Source organism: Grammomys surdaster, unplaced genomic scaffold (assembly GCF_004785775.1).
Source record: "Grammomys surdaster isolate TR1022 unplaced genomic scaffold, NIH_TR_1.0 396, whole genome shotgun sequence".
Lineage (NCBI taxonomy): Eukaryota > Metazoa > Chordata > Mammalia > Rodentia > Muridae > Grammomys > Grammomys surdaster.
This window is the reverse complement of record NW_021604815.1, coordinates 181,937-201,378: the sequence shown is the minus strand read 5'-3', so window position 1 is coordinate 201,378 and position 19,442 is coordinate 181,937. Positions and strand designations below refer to the sequence as shown.

Below are 19,442 nucleotides of genomic sequence, written 5' to 3'. Positions count from 1 at the left end.
CCTCAAACCTTAAGTAGATACTGTAACTGGAAGGCACAGGATAGGAAATGGAATAGGCATCGTGCGCTCTCTGTCCAGTTAGCAGCGGCGCAGTTCCTTCCGGGAAATGTAGTCGACACCAAGAGTTAAGCACGTCGCTTCAGTGAGCCTGGTGTCTTCTGGGAAATGAAGTTCAATACCGCCTCACCATTGACGAAGCAGATGGGAGCTACCAGCAACCAGAAGCATGCTGGGAATAATCCACTGTGGACTCTGACTCTTCATAAAGCTAGGCTCTGGGGCTTGGTGGGAGCTGTAGTCCAAAGGGAGTAGTACTGTGGCTGAGAGTGTGGGTGAAAGGTTAAGGACGACAGTTCCCAGGGGAAACTGTAATGTGTTACAATGTCTCCTCTGGTCCCTAGGTCTAAGACCTAAATCGATAAGTGAGTGCTGGAAAAACGAGTCCTAAGCGGCCACATATAGAAAAAGAGAATAACGTCTCCTTGCATTCTCAAAGGATTTAGTACAGTAAACAATCCCAAACATGTCTCAGAACATTTGTTTTCGGATAGTCTACCTTTCCCTAGCAATATGGGCCAAGAAGATGAGTTGCAGTATTTAAAAAGAGAGAGAGAAGTTCTGTCCTGAACTCCCACTCAATTTTTTTTGCGTCTACCTTCTTCCCAAATTACAGGAGTCTAGATAATCCAAATAAAGGGAGCCGGCTACAAGAAGAGTTTCAGCTTTCCTGAGTATATTGAGTCGCCCGTTAACCAATTAATAAGTAGCTCCAAAGTAGGAAACTCGTGGGGGGCGGCGGTAAAGAGGGGAGGGACAGAGATCAAAATGCTGTCAGCTCTCCTGCCTCAGAAACGGAGTCTCTGTGCTCTACTCGCAGCCTGTGTTCGTCCTAATTGTTGGGGTTTTTCTGAAGCCTACAGTCCTGTCTGCTCGGTCATTTCCCAACTGCAATTCTCAGTGGACACGAAAGGAGACAGGAGGTACCGCTAACGCCTCTAAAGACTACGTTATCCAGAAGGCAAAGCGCGGGCACTTCCGCCCTCTTGGCAAAGCCTCCAGACGCTTCACGCTGGACTGGAGAGGGAGTTTCTGGAGTAATACAATCGAATGGTGGCTGCCGCCCTCTGACGGCTGCTCGGAGTTGAAAAGTGAAGTCAAGCCCCTAGGTGTAAGACCAAAGAATCTCACTAGGGTATGTAACAGGATAGAATGGATTATTTAACCGCCAGAACCCGTGAGACCAGCGCAGTGGACCGCTCTTGGTATTGACATCTGTGGGGCATTGGAGGGCGAATTCCTAGAAGATCTGTAAAATGTCTAAGTGTCTAAGAGGCTCTTAAAGATATTTGGCGGAATTGATGGGGATCCATGAAGAGATTAAAGACTTTGATATAAGCAGTGCAAAACAATTGTTTGGCATATTATGGAGAAATCTCAAGGGATATCTATGAAAGGAAAATATCTCTGAGCAGCCATGAGTGGGGGACCTTTAAGAAACACAAGGAAGAGACTTTGGGAAAGCCATGTAGATACTTTGGAGGAGGGCTGTTGCAAATGGGATTTTAGTTGGAACGGATTCCTTTGTAAAAATGTCGTAAGAGGCCTATGGGAGACTTTCTGATTGGAAGCAAAGATCTCAGGACCAAAGTCATGTGTCTTGACTTTGTTTCTTTTGAGACAGGGTCTCATGTGGCCCCAGCTGCTCCCAAATTCACTACGAAGCGGAAGACATCTTCCTGCCTGCACTGTGCTTGGGTTACAGACTAGTGCCACCAAGACAGTTTTATGGTGATGAGAATTGTGTGTGCTAAGCAAGCACTCTACAAACTGAGCTACATCGCCAGCCCTCCGGTCTTCTCTTTTGAAATAGGGTCTTGGGGGCTGGAGAGATGGCTCAGTGATTAAGAGCACTGATTGCTCTGCCAGAGGTCCTGAGTTCAATTCCCAGCAACCACATGGTGGCTCACAACCATCTGTAATGGAATCCGATGCCCTCTTCTGGTGTGTCTGAAGACAGCTCTGGAGTACTCAAATACATAAATAAATAATTCTTTAACAACAACAAAAACGAAATAGGGTTTTAGCTGGCGTGGTAGTGCACACCTTTAGTTCTAACACTTAGAAGGCAAGGGCAGGCAGATCTCTGAGTTCAGGGCTAGCATGGTCTATAGAGTTCCAAGGCTACATAGAGAAACCCTGTCCTGAAAAAGCAAAATGGAAGAGCAGCAGCGAGGAGGAGGAAGAGGAAGAAATAGGATCTTGTTCTGTATGGAAGCTAGCCTCAAACTAGCAAATCTCAGCCTTCCCGGTACTGAGGACAAAGGCATGTGCCACCACACTAAGCTCAGGGCACCTTTTGACAGGAAATGTTCCAGACCTCCAAAGGGATTCAGGTGGGCGATGAAAGGCTGGAGGAGCTGCTGTTTTTAAGGCCAAAAATCACCTGTGGCATCCCACACAGCCAGAATCTGGGACAACAAGTTTGATTACATCATGACCCGTCCTCTGGAGGGGTTCTGAAGCTGAACACTTAGGAGCCGTGTGATTAGAAGTCCTTTGAAGGCCCAGCGGTGGCTGCGTATGCCTTTGATCTCAACAGGCGGGGGCAGGCAGATCGGAGTTAGAGGCCAGCCTGGTCTCTTTGTGTGAATTCCACGACAGCCAGGGCTACTCAGAGGAACCCTGCCTTAAAAAAGAAAAAGAAAAAAAAAGGACTTTGAGGGGTTCTGCCGGGGCTACTAGCCAGTCCTGCTTCTTTCTTGACAACATCCGCCTTTCTGTATCACCCCACTAGCAACTCAGATGCATCTATGTTGCCAGGAGATACGTCTCATCCCAACTTCCAGAAATAACCCAGTGGTTCCCACCCTGGGGAATGGCTTCCGTCACCCAGGAGAGGGAGCAGTTGCCCACAAGCTGCTGCAGGAGCCTGCTTCCTGCCAGTCTTCTGGTCCTGGTCAGCATCATCCCGGAGCACCCACTCCAGGGCTGGCACATGCTGAAGTTTAAGGGCGTGGTGGGGAGCAGTTGCCAGTTCTATGTTCCTTCCCCCTCAGGGCTGCACAAGGTGGAGTTATATAGCGAAGCCAGTCCAACAGGCCGAGTTCTCAATTCCCGCTCTTAGCTCTTAGCAACTGTATGGCCTTGAGGGAAACCCTTTCCCCTTTCTGGGCCTAGGGCATCACACCTGCACTGCCCAGGTGGGCCCCGTATCCTTGAGCAACCAGAGCCTGAATTCTTCCTGATTGTTTTATCTCCTCAAAGACTCAGCTCTCCTATTCCTGGTTTCTTAGCTTTATAGGCTCATCATCGACCAAATTCTGAGATTCCAGATCCCTTGATCTGGACTCGGCTATCTTGGCTCGCCACTGGAAAATCCAGTTGTTGTCAGACAATAGACATTAGATTAAGAGCTACTTCATCGAATAGCTCAACTCTAGGTCCATAGGCAAGTATGATGAAGCCCTTTGTTGTTGAATGCTTAAAGAACTAAAACCTGCTGGGGCGGGGCTGGTGTGTGTGTGTGTGTGTGTGTGTTTGTGCGCGCGCGCAGGCCTTTTAATCCCAAGAGGAAGAGGCAGGTGGATCTGAGTTTGAGGCCAGTGTGGTCAACAGAGTTCTCAGAAAAAAAAAAAAAAAAAATGATTAAATACTTGGCACACAGCAGGTCACTCACCATCTTAAAGCCAAAAAACCCCCCCTCACAACCCCTGCTGGGGGGGGGTGCGGGAGTCGGGGGGTGTGGGGGGAAGGGACTGGTGGGACCAAGACTACCAATTACTTTCCAAGGTTTCAGATTTAGTTTTATTGGAGCTGGAAAGATGGCTTGGTGGTTAAGAGCACTTGCTGCTCTAGCAGATGACCCAGGGTCGGTTCCCAGCACCCACAGGGCAGTTCGCAACCATCTTTGTCCTTCCAGGGCATCTGAGGCCCCTTTTCTGACCATCTTGGACACAGCAACCATGATGATATGTGGATATGCATATAGATCAAACATTCATATGCATATAAATATAAATTTAATATGAATATAAATTTCTTAAAAGGTTTTTGTTAATGTATCTGAGGGAATACACACCAATTCTGTGTGTGTGCCAGAAGCTGGATCCCCTGGAACTAGAGATCCTAGCTGTCACGAGCCACTCGAGGTTAAGGGGCTCTGAAACGGAACTGAGGCTCTCTAAAAGAGCAGACGCCCCCGTGAACGCCAAGCTGAGCTGTCAAAGGATCCCAAGCCGAAGGATAACGTCACACTCCCCTTTGACATGGTCCAGGCAGGCCTTAAATTTGAACTTTCTACCTCAAGTGCTGGGGGGTGGACCGCTAAAGCCTCCTAGGAGTACAGTTGAGGGAGATGAGCAGGATGCTAGCCTTGGTTCAAAATACAGGCCCCTTCCTTCCCTGGGGACCTGATGGGGGCGTGGCTTAGCAGTCGGAGCTTGAGGGCAAAAGCACTTCAGGTAGGAGAACCAGGAACAGCAGGGTCGTGTTAAGGGTCCAAGAGGCAGATGGGATGATAAGGGAAGTCAAGGAAAGACAAGACTAGAGAAATCCAGAAACCTTAATCATCGGCTGAGCTTTGTGACATCTGAAAGTAGGCCGGTAAGTCCCCAGGCCTAGTTGACCTGTTCAGGTGGAGTCAGGCCTTCTGGCCTCAGATGGAAGCAGGTGTCTAGACCTGTCCAGAATGAAGCCAAGGCTGAGCTGATACTGTGGCTACACCCAGCTCCTAGGATAGATTACCACATGCGAAGGTCCAAGGTTTTATTGTTTTGAATACATTCTCCAGCAGCCCCTCAGGTCCCACCCCACCCTCCATTCCCAATACAGAATAAGGCTTGACCACAACCCTCCAGCCCACCCCTGGGGCCCCAGCTGGGAGGCAGGGGCTTCCAGTTTGGTTTTGAGGGACCTCCCCCTTCCTGTCTCTTGACCCACCTGCCCATGGGCCAGACCTAGGAGCAGCTGGGGGGGTGGGCGTGAAGGGACTGTACCAGTACTGGGGTGGTGTAGGGAACAGGCACTTGTAGAGATTTGTGGCCCACAGGCGGCACCCCTCACCTTCCTCTGCCTCCCACCCCACCACCCCCCACAGAATTTTTGGTTTATAAAATTTGTCCCTCCTGCCCCTGCTCCAACCTTGTGGGATATAAGAAACCCAGGCACTCACAGCCCCTGGAGGGGCAAGGAAGGCAGGGTTAGGGCTGGGGGAGGGGCATGAAGAAGGGGGGGGAGGGCGAGGTAAGAGGCAGAGAAGAGGGAGGGAGACAAGGCTTTACTTCCTACGATTGTAATAAAAAAGTTCCTGGGTTTTAAGGCCAAAGCCTCTGTTCAAATAGAAATCACCAGAATGGAGGTGCCCCCCCTTCACACCCCCCTCCCACCCCCCACCACCATTTTGCCCAGAACTTACAAACCCAGATATGAGGAGGAGATTAGCCCCCAACTCTGGGCACCCACCCACCCTACCAATTAAAAAAAAAAATTCAAAGTTTTATACAAAATGTGGGGGAGGAGAAAGGGAGGAGGCAGGGAGGAGAGTAAAGAGAGCTGCCCTCACCTCCAGGGCTTGGGTGGGGTGGGGGTTAAGGCAGCAAAAGCTCAGGGAGTAGGGTAGGTGGGGGTGGCGCAAGGGGCCCTTGCCCACAGCTCTCAGGAATCTCGGTGTTCCAGGGAGAGCTGGGCTGTGGCGTGCTGGAGGTCAGAGCTCACCCGTCGTGGGGTGAGGGGTCCCCCAGGCTCCCCAGGACCCATGTCCCCACGCACCTTCTTGTCCTCACCCTCATCCTCAGGGCCCCCAGAGAGGCACCCGCCCCCCTCCAGGCGACAGTCTTCACTCCAGCGCCGCTTAAAGCGCAGTTTAAGGGGCATGCACTGGGGTGCCCCGGGTGCCTCTCCGGGCTCTGGCTTGGGGGGAGCGGGCGGGGCACGGGGGGTCTTGAACACCTCCCCATCTTCCTCATCTTCATCACTGATGTCAGTCACCTCCACTTCCTCCGACTCGCCTTCTGAGATGGGCTCCACCTTAATCTGGGGTGGTGGCGGTGGGGGGGCTAATGCGCCTGCCCCCTCAGCTAGCCCACCTGAGCCAGGGCAGCCACTGCTCTTGTCAGTGCCCCCTGGAGCCTTCTCTCCAGCTGCCCGCTGCCGGCGTCCTAGCGGGGGTGGCTGCAGCTTAAACTTGAACGGGGATGAAGAGGAGGAAGAGGAAGACGAGGCCGAGGAGGGGACCGGCGGGGTCTCCGGTGCCATGGGAGGCAGTGGGCACTTGTCGGGGCGCTGAGGCTGGGGCACCACCAGCCCTGGGTAGTGCAGGAAGGCGCGAGGACTGAGGTGGTAGTTGTAGACGCTTTGGGTGTGGGCCTGCAGGTACCTTTTCATGTCCTCGGGACTGAAGGAGAAGTGGGAACCTCCCCCTGAGCCACTAGGGCCCCCGCCACCACTGGGGTACATAGGACTCAGCGTGGGTGAGGGTGTGTAGGCCAGGTGGGTGGGAGTCATGGGCAGAGCTGGGGAGAGCTGGGGGGGAAGAAGAGAGCCAGGCCCAGCCAAAGGTGACACAGGGAAGGGACTTAGGGGTTCAGGACCACCCCGGGGCCGAGGATAGACACGGAAGACACCAGGGTCATGCGGGAGGCGGGCCAGGGGGGGCCCTCGGAAGGCACCCAGCTCCGGAGGACCAGGTGGTCGTGCCCTGGGGTCCTCTCCCAGAGGCTCCTCCAGCTCTGACGTGCCGTCACTACAGTCACTGACTGAGCCTCGGCCCAGGCGTCGGGCGACCACAGCAGAGAAGAGAGAAGAGGATGAAGAGCAAGCCGGTGGAGATCGGGGATCCTCGGTGGGGGACAGCACCTCGGAGGGCGTTGAGGGAGGGAAGCGGAAATGGCTGCCACCCGATGGCACTGGAGGGGCGCTTTGGGGAACTGCACCCCCTGACAAAAGAAGGGAGAGTTGGCGTCATGATCTCTGGTCTACTCTGAACACAGAAAGACCCACCTCTTTCACCTCCTTCAAGCCATTCGACTGGACACTCACCCGCCAGCCCCACATCGATGAAAGGGTAATTAACCAGCACCAGTTTGTTGAAGTTGAATTTGTAGGTGAACCTCTTCCCCTTGGTCTTGTGGAGAATGCGCTTGTTATAGTAATAGCTGTGGGCATAAAACACCGTCGGGGCATCAAGTTACCCTGCACAGGACCCAGGCACCATGACAGTGCGGCTGGTTATCATGCATAAAGGGTACCCAACTGCCTAGAAATCAAGTAACCAGAGAGTGAGGACCACACTAGAGGCTCCAGTGATGACATTTCTCTGTCTGGGACACCTCTATATGACCTATGAGTTCACAAGACAGGACACTTGCCCAAGGCCCACGCTCACACAGCTAGAGGATCTCCCAGACTTAGCTAGACATCAAACTCAAAACCTGTCCTCATACACCAGCAAGCTCCAATCATGGGGACCTGTCACATGTCCTCTGGGGCCCACAGCCCCTTCTCACCGCAAAGCCCGGCTGAGCTTGTCATAGTTCATCTGGGGTTTGCACTTGCGGACCCCCCAGAGGCGAGCCACTTCATCAGGGTCCTTGATGACAAATTCCCCGTAGTCCCCCTGCCAGGCGATGACGCCCTGGTACTCCTCTTTCCGAAGCAGCTCCAGGATAAAGTGCCACAGCTGAATCTGCCTCGAGCCAGGGGATGACTCCGGCTTGTAGGCCCAGTCTGGGAAGGCAAACCCTAAGGACAGGAGACAGGGAGTTGCCTGGGGTCAAGACGCCAAGATGGGGGCTCTGACTCCTACCCTGGAGTTTATGTCTTGCCCCACCCCTCAGTCTTCCGCCATCAGGAAAGCCCTCTTTCCTAAGCCAGATGAAGACCCACATCAGAGAGTACCAGTATGTACATCTGCGTTAGGGGGCTAGACAGGAGCTGGGAGGAGGGGAAGCTGGAGTCCTCTCCAGCGACACCGGGAGAAACAGGAAACCAACGGCGGCGGGTCCCGGGGCCAGTGCCAGGGGGCCAGGCACCAAGCCAGGATGGCGGGCAAGGCTGCCAGTGAGGGAGGGGGAGGGGCAGAAAAGGGTACACGTGGCCAGCAGGATGGGGGCACAGTCCCCTATGTGTACCCCAGCTTCCATTCAGAGCGAACAGTGCCCCTCAGCTTCTGTGGTCCTCTCCTCAGAAACACAGATCTTTCCTCTCAGGTTATAGAATCTCCTACTCCCACCCAGGACTGGAGAGGATTTTTTTTTTTTTTTCTTAAAAGGACCAGGCCGGGTGGGGTGGCTGGTTGGCGATGAGGTCAGCGCTTGCACACACAGAGGCTTCTGTCTTCCCTTGAGAGTGAAACCCAGACTGTCTGAGAGCCCCCCCCAGCCCCCACAGCAATGGACCCTCTGAGCCATAATACCCTCCCCAGGTCCACCCTTAGGACCTGGATGGAGGGGACTTGGCCCAGACAGAGCCCAAGCAGGCTCAGAACTGTCATCTTCTTGCCTCTTCTGCCTTCTCATCCTCAGCTTACTCCCAGCCCACCTGCTGGCCCGCCCCCAGCATTAACCTTGGGTGGAGGTTGGTGGCGGGCTGGCGTGGTCCCTGGAGGGGGTGGGCAGCCTGGGGTGGGGGGGGCTGCGGTTGTTGTCATTTCCCAAACCCCCGGGTAATCAGGGGCCATCAATAATTCAGCACTATGCAGCCGGTAATGGAGGGGTGGGAGGAGGGAAAGGGGAGGAAGGCACGGAAGGGGGGGAGGCAGACCAGGGGCCCTGGAGCCACTCTAGAAGGAAGACCAAGGTATATGGTTAAAAATGGGCGGGGTCCAGTCCAAACAGAAAGCAAGCAAGCCTCTGAAGATTCTGCCTCCCAAAAGCCTCAACCCCAATCTGAAATCCAAAAGCGGTTCCTTTCCCTCCTTCAGAGACCACGTTTTCCCAACGCGTAACTCAGTGTTCCCCTGCACAGGCAGCGGGTCAGACCCTGGGCCTAGGTAAAAAGAGATGGCTAGCTCAACACTCCCACCTGGTCCGCATGCCCCATTCAGAAATCCCCACCTCAAACCAGCCAGCCACTGCCAGGTTCCAGAGCAGGATGTTGGGACCAGAGTCCTACCCCAGCTGTCCTCCAGTTTAGCAGTGACAGCCACTGACGACCCCTTCCAAGGTCCCCAGCATCCACAGGCTCACCCTTCTCTTAGGAACCTAGGTGCTCATCCTGTTATCCTTGCCCCTGCTATAGAGAACCAAGGTTCCGGGGTATCCCTTGGGGTCCTGAGGTCTTTGGGAACCCAAGTCATCAAGTCACCCCTCCATATAGCCTGGAACCACCTTCAAAAAAACTCCTGGCTCCCTTCAGGGCATGAAGCTCCCCGATTCTCCCATCTCAGTTCCAATCTGGCTCCCTGTCCCAAGAGGGGGGCTGAGGCCCCTAAGACATCAATCTGGAGGTGGAGGGGTGTACTGACTTCCACCCTCCCCCCAAAATTAAAGCCACCCTTCCCAGCCCACCAGCCCCAGCCTCCGTGTCCCGGTAACCAGGCAACGTGTGTGCAGCGACAGTCCTGGGAGCGGGGGAGCAGGAGGCTAAAAATAAACTTTGCAGAAGAGAGGGAGTGAGAGAGACTACATGCAACACAAAGGGAACTCGGAAAGGAGGTGGGGGGGCTCTGGAAAGGCCTCAAGCCCGCATTCTGTGAGCTGTCCCAGGCCCCCTTGCTAACCTCCTTCCCTGAGAAACACCACCCCCAGGGCCTGGACCCTGGCTACTACTTCTGGCGGAGACCCCTCCTCATGCCCAGGCCCACCCCAGCACCACCCTAGTACCGGCTTTCCTCATCGGACACAGCATACACGAGGGCCTGTTCCCAGCTTTGGGGAGGGGACGGAGTGGGGGTGACGTCAGGGTGTCTCAATGGGGCTCTGTTCCCCAGGCCTTCGAGCCAGGAGCCAGGCACGGGCAAGGAAACCATGTGTGTGTTGTATACGGGTCCACGTGCTTAAATCACGGAAACACCAGCTCTGCAGCAAGATAGCTTGAGGGTGCAGGACCTCTCTAGCATGGGGGGTCCAGTGAGGCTGCTGCACTGAGACAAGGGCTCCAGAAACAACGCAGACAGGGTGTAGAGGTGGCTGCAGACAGGAAGGGCTGAGATGGCTGGGTCCCAGAAGGCACACCTGGATATCCCAGACTGTGCAAGTCTGGGTCGGGGCATAAGTTCTGGGAAACAATCCCCAACTTAACATGACTGCCTAAACTTTTTTTTTATGGGAATATAGGGGTCAGATGGGGGTGGGGGTGGAGGAAAAATACGTCTGCCTCTCGGGGGGCCTCAACACCTCCCCCACTCCAGGCAGACCTCGATGGCGCCAGAGCCGGGAAGAAAACAGGAAGTGGGAAACAGCCACCGCGGAGCAGAGAAACACCGGGATGGAGGATCGGATGGAAGGGCGAGCAGTGGCCGGCAGTCGGAGAAAGAGACCGACCTGGAGGCCGTTCTGGTCCCCCGCCTTCCCATGAGAATTTACACATGACCGGGACCCCAGACAGGGTTGCAGTGGCCCTACAGGTCCCGTCAAGCCAAGGCCCGTAACAGAGAGGGAAGACAAGGCGGGGTTGTCTGGGCGCCTTGGTCCCCTCCCGGGGTGAGGCGAGGCTCCTGCTGCCCCCAGGGCCCGGCAGCCCGGGAGCCTGTGGGAGTCAGAGAGTGGGGAGTAAGTAGGACGCACGTGACTGACCCTACGGCACTGCGCACCCCTACCCCACCCCCGACCCCCTCCTCGGCCCCAATCCCCTGGCGCCGGAGCCCTGCTCCGAGCCCTTTAAGAGCCGCCCCCACCCGCCGAGCAGGGAGGTGGGGTGGGTGGGCCGGTCGGGGCACACACCCGCACATAGGAGCCGGAGCCGCGGCCGCCGCCGGGGGAAGGAAACAAGTTTGAACAGCGGCGCCCGGCCCCCTTCCCCCTCCCTCGTCCCCGCCCCGGGCCGGATTCCGACGGGGCAGACGGGCAGGGGGCGGCGAGGCCCCCTCCCCCCGCGCGCCCGGGCGCAAAGTCCAGCCTGTGCGAGCCCGGGGGCGGCGGGGGAGGGGAAGGGGGAAAGTCCGAGTGGGAGGGGGGGTTAATCCTGCTGCCCCCCGCCCGGCGATGGGGGGGAGGGGAACCCTGGCCCCTTAAGGAGGAGCAACTTGGCGGGGAAGAGAGGGGCGGAGGGAAAAGACGGCCCGCTGAAAGAGGCGCAGGATCGGGGAGGGGGGGAAGGACGAAGAGGGAGCCTCTGCATCGCCCCCCCCAGCTTCCCACCCTCCTCAACTCCCGGCCTCCGCCCGCGCCGGAGGGGGGTACCCGAGTCTCCCCTGAGCCACCTTAAAGCCGCGCGTTCTAAGGTCGGAAACAAAAAGTTCCTTTTTCGAACGTTCGGGCTGCGCTTTGGAACTTTGCGACTCCGTCCGGGCGGGGGAGCGAGGAGACGGACGGGGGAGGGGCGGTGCAGCCCGGCCCCGGAGTCCCGTGTTCCCCACTCACGCCCAGCTCCAGGCCATCCCGTATCCCGCTCACCCGGGGCTGGGCACGCGCCGCCGTGAAGGTCACGGGCCGGACCGCGCAGCGCGGAACCGAGCATAGCGGATCCCTATACAGAACCCCCACCTCGCCCCGCACACGTCCCGGCCCCCGGAGTGCAACGTGACAGAACGACAGGGAGGGGACTCTGCCACCCCAGCGATCCCGGGAGAACCCAGGTTGCCGGGTCCGGACAGGGAAAGACCAGCACCCGCAGCACCCACACCATTCCGAAAGGATCCACGGAATCGGGGCTCCCAGGCAGCACCCCAGTTCGCGCCGCGAAAAGCAACAGGTCTCGAGTGCTTGGGGGTCCCCGAGAACTGGGTATCAATCGGGCTCCCCAGAACCCCTTCAGCCCCCACCCAAAGTTTTTCCTCCCGGTTTCCCGGGGCAACAAGTCTCCCCCACACGTGCTGCCCCCGCCCCCACCTGTGTCCGCCGGGGTCTTCATGCTGGGGGGCCCGGGGCAAGGCGCCCCGACTCCGGGCCGCTGCTCCTAGCGCCCGCGTTGCCCCGTCCCGTCCCGCGCCCGTTGGGACGCCCTCGCCGCCGCACCCGGCCTCGCCTCTCAGAGCCTCTCCCCTCCCCGCCGCCGCCTCCCGGGTTAATATCGCACTCCGGGGCCGGGGCCGGGACGCCCACGCCCCCCGGCCGGCGACGTCACCGCCGCGTCGCCATGGAGACACTGTGCCCGCCCCCTCCCGCGCACTCACACACGCTTGCCGGCGCGCAGCCACTGAGGACCGGCCGGCTCTTGGCTTAAAGGGGCCGCGCGGCGGGGGGGTGGGGGGTGAGAAGAGGGCAGGGAGGGGCTCGGGGGGTCCTGGGGGTCACGACCCTTCCTGGAGGCTCGGAGTCAGAAGAACTTAAGTCTTCAGCGCTCAATACCTGCTGCCTCGCTTCTGCCTTTTCCTGGCTCCAGAGTTTCTTTTGGGACCTTTTGGAGGAAAGGAATTTTATGAAGGGGGACGAGCAGAAATTTTTGTGGGGAAGGGGCAGAATCTTCTCCGCAGTGGGGCGGAGTCTGGATCTTGGAGGATGATCAAGAGCACAGCCATTTCCCAGCCTGAGTGCACCCAACCCCCCTCAACCCCGAGCCTGAAAGAGGGCAGCTGTCCAGGGGTGGGGTGGAATGGGTGGGAAACATTTCCCAGCATCGGAAATGGGGAGGCGGCTGTACCCTCGACTCCTGTGGAGATGGGGTCTTGGCCTTCCTGATAGACCCAGTCCAGCTGGGGAGGAAGTGACCAGAGAATGCGTTCAGGAGCCCCCACAATCGCCACCGTCCCTAGGCTGCAGCTGTCCTGGGAGCGCAGCCGGAGGTACCCCCACCTCCACACAGGAGCAGAGGGTTCCGGAGATAGTGCCAGGATGCTGGGGGCGACCCAAGTCTGAACAAATGTGCTCCGGAGGAGGACCGGGGGTCGCCAAGAGAGAGGATGACAGGGCTTAAGACCAAAGGCCTGAGCGTAGGGGAAGTGTTAAGTCTGTGTTCGCTGCAGCAGATGGGAGGAATGGATGGAGCCTGAGGCTCGGGGAAACAGGAAATCGGGGTACCGATCGGATGCAGGTAGGCAGCCTGCTGCTGGGTACAGGGGAAACAGAAGATAATATCCTCGTAAGCTAAGCCTAAACAGTCTCAGGGAAATAATGAAAAATAAACCGGAGTTATCAAAGGAAGAGATGGGGGCTAGGAGACTGAAAAGATGATGAATCAGACGCAGCAGGCAAGCGGGAAGGCCTATCTGGTTCAGGCTATAGGTGTTTAAGGCTTCAAACGAAACTTCTCCGTTACTGGGTTCCTATTCAGCCTTTAAACCAGCTCACGGGTGCTGCAGAAAAGTCTCATGCCTCCTCCTTAGGGAGACCGTGGCCTCCAGGGAAGTGTCACCCCTTTGGGGAATTATGTAACCTTGCCTACGGACAGTGCAGCTCCCCACGGATATTGTAACCCTCTGGGAGCAGCGTGGTCCAGCAATAATCATCATTGTTACAATAACAGCTCTCAATTCGGAGTGACCACGATGTGCCAGGCTGTGAGCCAGGCATTGTCTGTAACATCTTCATACTCATAAAACCCCAATGAGGGGCCTGCTATTGTAACCCCTACCACAGATTAGGAATAAAAAAGGCTCTTTCTTACAGGGGAAATCAATCTGCCAAAATCCTATAGCAAGGAAATGCTGGGCTCAGTACTCAAGGCCTCATCTGTACAATTCCAGTTTTGCTATTGTGCTTCGCTGTTTAAAATAGATCTGTAACACACCCCGTGTCCCCACTTCCTGACAATAAAAACAGACTTGAGTGGCACCCCTACCTCTGCTACCCACTCACTTACCTAAAACAAGTGAAATCGCCTCTTTAAGCCTCATCTGTAAAAATAGGGCCGTTTGGTAGGCCCTGAAAGATAAAATTATTATTAAAAACCGATTTGTGGTGTAAATGCACAGAAATTCTTGGGAAGGGGTAATGGCTCAGTATCTTCCGCATGCCTGAGAGGCTCTTACAGGGCCAGCACCATAATTAATTAATTAAAGCTAGCATGTGCTAGCTCATTCCTGTAATCTCAGCACTCACGATGCTGAAGCCAGAGGGACTGGTCCATTTCAGGGCCAGCCTGGGCTACATGAGAGTTCAAGGCTAATTTGTGCTATAGCATGAAACACTGTCTCAAGAAACCAAAAATAGGGAGGGTAGACAGGTGGCTCAGCAGTGAAGAACACCTCTTGTAGACAACACTAGTCAGTTCCTAAGGCAGTATCAGGCAGCTCGCAACTGCCTGTACCTCCCACTCCAGGCAAATCCAATACATTCTGCTATCCTCAGCTGACATTCATATTCTCTCACACACATACACACGCGCGCGCACACACACACACACACACACACACACAGTTTTTAAGTGGATACTTTTTTTTTTTAAATCGGGTCTCCTTAATTAGAACTCACTATATAGAACAAACTGACCTTCGAACTCATAACAATCTGGCTGTCTCTGCTTCCTGAGTGCTGACATTAAAGGTATGTGCCACCCAGCTAAATATTTTATTTACATTTTTTTGTTTTTGTTTTTATTTTCCAGACAGGTTTCTCTGTGTAGCTCTGGCTGTCCTGAAACTCACTCTGTAGACCAGGCTGGCCTCGAACTCTTGAACTCAGAAATCCGCCTACCTCTGCCTCCCAAGTGCTGGGATTACAGGCGTGTGCCACCACTGCCTGGCTTGAATTCTTTTTGAAATAACTATTATTACTATTATTTTTCTGTGTGTGTGTGTGTGTGTGTGTGTGTGTGTGTGTGTGCTCCCTTCATGGCTGTTTGTGTGTCAGACATGTAGCTTGGTGCCCAAAAGACCAGAAGAGGGTGTCAGATACCCTAAACCTGGATCCAGTTAAGGATGGTTGAGAGCTGTCCTGTGGGTACTGGGAATTGAACCAAGACCTCTGGAAGAGCAGACTTTGCTCTTAACCACCAAGCCATTTCTCCAGCTTCAAAGGGAGTCAGGGCTGTGCTGAAGATGTAGCCCAGGTTCTGTAGTGCTTTCCTCTTATGTGCAAAGTCCTTCATTCCAGCTCCTGACCCAAGGGAAACAGAACGTGCATTCTCCTGTAATCCCTGCACTTGGGAAGTGAAGGCTGGAGGGTCTGAAGTTCAAGGTCATCTTTAGCTAGCTAAGTGGTTTGAGACGAACATGACCTCTTAGATCTTATTCACGTATATGCATACAGACAAAAACTACAGCCAGAGCTCAGGCGGGGTCATATGCATATGTAATCTGACCTCTTGGAAGGTTGAAAGCTAGAGTTTAGGGCTAGCCTCTTCTACAAAGCAAGCCGAGTTGGTTCAAGGCCAGCCTGAATTGCAGGAGACCTCCTCTCAAAAGTAAATAAACACTCACGTGGCGGGTAAGATGGCTCAGTAGATGAAAGTACTTGCTCACCACTGTGCTTGACAACCTGAGTTTGATCCTGGGACCCACATAGGAGAAGGAAAAAGTCAACTCCTAAAAGCTAACCTCTGGGGGCTGGAGACATGGCTCAGCAGTTAAGAACACTGACTGCTCTTCCAGAGTTCAATTCCCAGCACCCACATGGTGGCTCACAACCATCTGTAATGGGATCCGATGCTCTCTGCTGGTGTGTCTGAAGACAGCAACAGTGTATTGATATACATAAAATAAATTTTTAAAAAAGTTAACCTCTGACATCTACATACATTGCTGTGGATTCAGGCATACATATATACATATCTGAAGAGTATGAAGGGTGTCCTTGTGTAGCCTGGCTGTCCTGGAGCTTGCTCTGTAGACCAAGATAGAGAGCTGTCTGTCTCGCCCTTCGGAGTAGCTGGGATTAAGGGCATGTGTCACCACCACCACCTAGCAAAGTGAATGGGGACAGGGGCTGACAATGTCCCTAGGCTTTGTCTCCTGCAGTAATTTATTCATGAATCTTATTATAACTTCTTTCTCCAATCCATGTGACTACTGTGTGGTTCTCAGCCTAAAAGGTGGTAACGGCTGTTGCGAACCCAACCATCACTAGGAGAGACACCCACATAGTCAAATTTATAATGAAAACTATTGATCAACGGCTATTTCTTGCAAGGAGGCCATTGAGTTGTGATGAGCCAAAGGGCCCTCCGATGCTTCACTGGAACCCTGTACAAACCTCTGGTTTTTCTATCTTTTTATGCTTTCTCAAGACAGGGTTTCTCTACATAGCCCTGGCTATCCTGGAACTTGCTTTGTAGACCAGGCTGGCCTGGACCTCCTGGAATGTTGGGACAAAAAGCATGTGCTGCCCTCCAGCCCGGGTAAGTGGCACACACTTTTAATCCCAGCACCCAGGAGACAAAGGCAGGTGAATCTCTGAGTTCCAGGCTAGCCTGGTCTACAGAGTGAGTTCCAGGACAGCCTGGTCTACAGAGTGACTTCTCTTCCAGCCAGAGACACATGATAAGACGCCCTTTAAAGAAGAGAAGAGAGAGGAAGAAGAAGAAAAGAAAAAGAAAAGAGAGCTTGGCTTCTGCCACCATGAAAACCAGTGTAAATAACTCTGTCCAAATGACAGGGGAGAAAACCTCCTCTCATGGGCCTGGCACACTTTGCTCCAATAGCATCCCAACACAGATAACGTCCTCTTATTGTCAGGGCAGGGACAAGAGATGAGCGGGGTGGCTCACACCTGTGAAGCATCACCGTTGAAAAGCTGAGGCAGGAGAACTACCACAGTTGTCTATACAGCGATTTCAAGACAGCTTAGGATACACCATGGGACTTGATAAAAACAAATCAAAATGAACTGAACAAAACAAAACAAAGCAGATGTTGGTGGTGGCAGCAGAAGAAGCACAGGTCTGGCCTTTAATCCCAGCTCTCTGGAGGCAGAGGCAGGCAGAGCTCTGTAATTCGAGGCCAGCCTGGTCTACAGAACAAATTCTAGCCAAGGCTACACAGAGAAACCCTGTCTTAAAAAAAAAAAAAAAAAAACGGGGCTGGAGAGATGGCTCAGCGGTTAAGATGGCTGCTCTTCCAGAGGTCCTGAGTTCAATTCCCAGCGGCCACTGGGTGGCTGGCTGATGCCCTCTTCTGTCATGCAGGCACCATGAAAACAGCACTCACTCACATAAATACATAAATAAATACATCTTTAAAAGAAAAACAAACAAGACCAAAGGCATGCATGGACAAGAACTGTGCATGTATCTACTCTGGCCTGGAAGTGTCTAGTCAGGGAAGGGGGAAGGATGGACTTGATCAAGCTCAAGAGTTCCAAGGTAGTACATTACCCTAACACTGCATGAGCCTCTAGATTCAGTCTCTATGACCACAGGAAAAAAGAGAAAGGGAGAAAGACCTATCAAACCCGGCGAGACCCACAACACTGGAAGCCCTATGTACACGGTGAGACAGGACTGCAAGCAGTCACACTCCTTCCTTAATGTGGTTTATCAAGCAGAAGGACTTCCACATTACTTGGGTTCCTCACATTGGGTACCAACTCCCATAACCTGGGAGTTGTGAACAGTGTAGAGTATCATGTAACTAGGCCCACTCTCCGAAGCTGTGTGCTCAGAAGCTGCATGCTTCCTGACCGGACAACCCCATGATCAATATGGCTAGGTGGCTTCAAGAACGTTGTACTTCAACGTGGACAGCGCCACCCACCTCTTGAGGAGACCAGACCCTGAACTGTAGAGAAGCTCTCTGAATAAGCATCATTTGTCAATAAAAAAACGCCAACGGCCAATGAGCTGAGGTAAGGAAATAGGAGGCGGGACACAGGGCAAGAGTGTGAGGTACAAGAGATTCACCCGGCCAGACGTACTGAAGCAGACCCACGGCACCTACCTGAGCGCAGGTAACCAACACGTGTCAGAACGTAGGTTAGAGTAAATGGGTTATAGTAAGTTATGATCTAGTCAGAGAAGAGCCTAGCTGTATGGCCAAGGTATTTGTAAATGTATTTTGAGTCTGAGTCTTATTTCTGGGAGCATGGGGGCACCAGACCAAACTTTTACAACTGCACCTCAAACAGTGTCCCCAATAAGTTCCAGTGAGGGGACAGCAGTTTCATTACGCTCTTAATTAATAGATACCTCGTGGGCTGGTGAGATGGCTCAGAGGTTAAGAGCACTGACTACTCTTCCAGAGGTCATGAGTTCAAATCCCAGCAACCACATGGTGGCTCACAACCATCTGTAATGAGATCTGATTCCCTCTTGTGGGGTGTCTGAAGACAGCTACAGTGTATTTACATATAATAAACAAATAAAAAATAAAAAAAAAGATACCTCGTGTTCCAGTTAAATTCCTCGGGAATTTGAAGATTGTATTTATTTATTTTATGTCTATGAGTACACTGTCGCTGTCTTCAGACACCAGAAGAAAGAGGGCATCGGATCCCATTACAGATGGTTGTGAGCCACCATGTGGTTGCTGGGAATTGAACTCAGGACCTCTGGAAGAGCAGTCAGTGCTCTTAACCGCTGAGCCATCTCTCCAGCCCCCCCTGGACCTTTGTAACCATGTAATTATATAATCTGTGTGTCTCCACCAATTTCAGCTCTCCCGCTAAAGGTAACCTGACCTCTTCTCTATACAGACACAAGTTAAAACACTGGGAGTCCCCTTGAAGGTGAAATATCCTACCATTTCATGTGAACGCTCTCATAAAGGTGAAGGCAGCGTGGCGGTTACACACAACAATCAACACACTTGAGAGCTGGAGGCAGGAGGATCAGGAGTTGAAGCTCATCTTCCTCATATATCCAGTTTGAGGTCAAGAATAACACGAACATGCTGGGCGGTGGTGGCGCACGTCTTTAATGCCAGCGCTTGGGAGGCAGAGCCAGGCGGATTTCTGAGTTCGAGGCCAGCCTGGTCTACAGAGTGAGTTCCAGGACAGCCAGGACTACACAGAGAAACCCTATCCCCAGAATGATGGTGATGATGGTGATGGTGATGGTGATGATTGATTCATATGATGGAACTGAATGATGGCTCAGTGGTTAAGAATATTTGTTTTTTTTTTTGTTTTTTTTGTTTTGTTTTGTTTTGTTTTGTTTTGTTTTGTTTTTTTTGAGATGGGCTTTCTCTGTGTAACCTTGGCTGTCCTAGAACTCACGCTGTAGACCAGGCTGGCCTCAAACTCACTCTGTAGACCAGGTTGGCCTCAATCTCAGAGATCCACCTGCCTCTGCCTCCTGAGTGCTGGGATTAAAGCTGACTGGTTGTTTTCAAAGAAGATGCAGGTTTGGCTCCCGGTACACAGCCAGCAGCTGGCTAACAACTGTGAGGAACTCCAGTTTCAGGCGATCCGGTGCCATCTTCTTACTTCCGTAGGCACCAGACACATACATGGAGCGCTTACATACCTGCAAGCCAA

General features: G+C 53.6%; 1 protein-coding gene across 1 annotated transcript; it reads right to left on the bottom strand.

The window, feature by feature from the left end:
- Window positions 1–4,750: 4,750 nt before the first annotated feature.
- On the bottom strand, window positions 4,751–12,164 carry Erf (ETS2 repressor factor). The gene is made up of 4 exons (XM_028781323.1): window positions 11,985–12,164; window positions 7,503–7,737; window positions 7,036–7,151; window positions 4,751–6,932 (listed from the first exon to the last, which is right to left on the bottom strand). Exons 1-4 carry the CDS (start codon window positions 12,004–12,006, stop codon window positions 5,653–5,655), a joined length of 1,653 nt encoding a protein of 550 aa, XP_028637156.1. The 5' UTR covers window positions 12,007–12,164; the 3' UTR covers window positions 4,751–5,652.
- Between the last annotated feature and the right edge of the window lie 7,278 nt (window positions 12,165–19,442).

What these genes read in the sequence shown, in the direction of transcription:
- Erf (XM_028781323.1), bottom strand. Translation starts at nt 12,006, where the DNA reads ATGAAGACCCCGGCGGACACAG. An exon ending in AAGCTCAGCCGGGCTTTGCG is followed by an intron (nt 7,152 to 7,502) that starts GTGAGAAGGGGC and finishes TTATGCCCACAG; the next exon opens with CTATTACTATAACAAGCGCA. An exon ending in CATCGATGTGGGGCTGGCGG is followed by an intron (nt 6,933 to 7,035) that starts GTGAGTGTCCAG and finishes TTCTTTTGTCAG; the next exon opens with GGGGTGCAGTTCCCCAAAGC.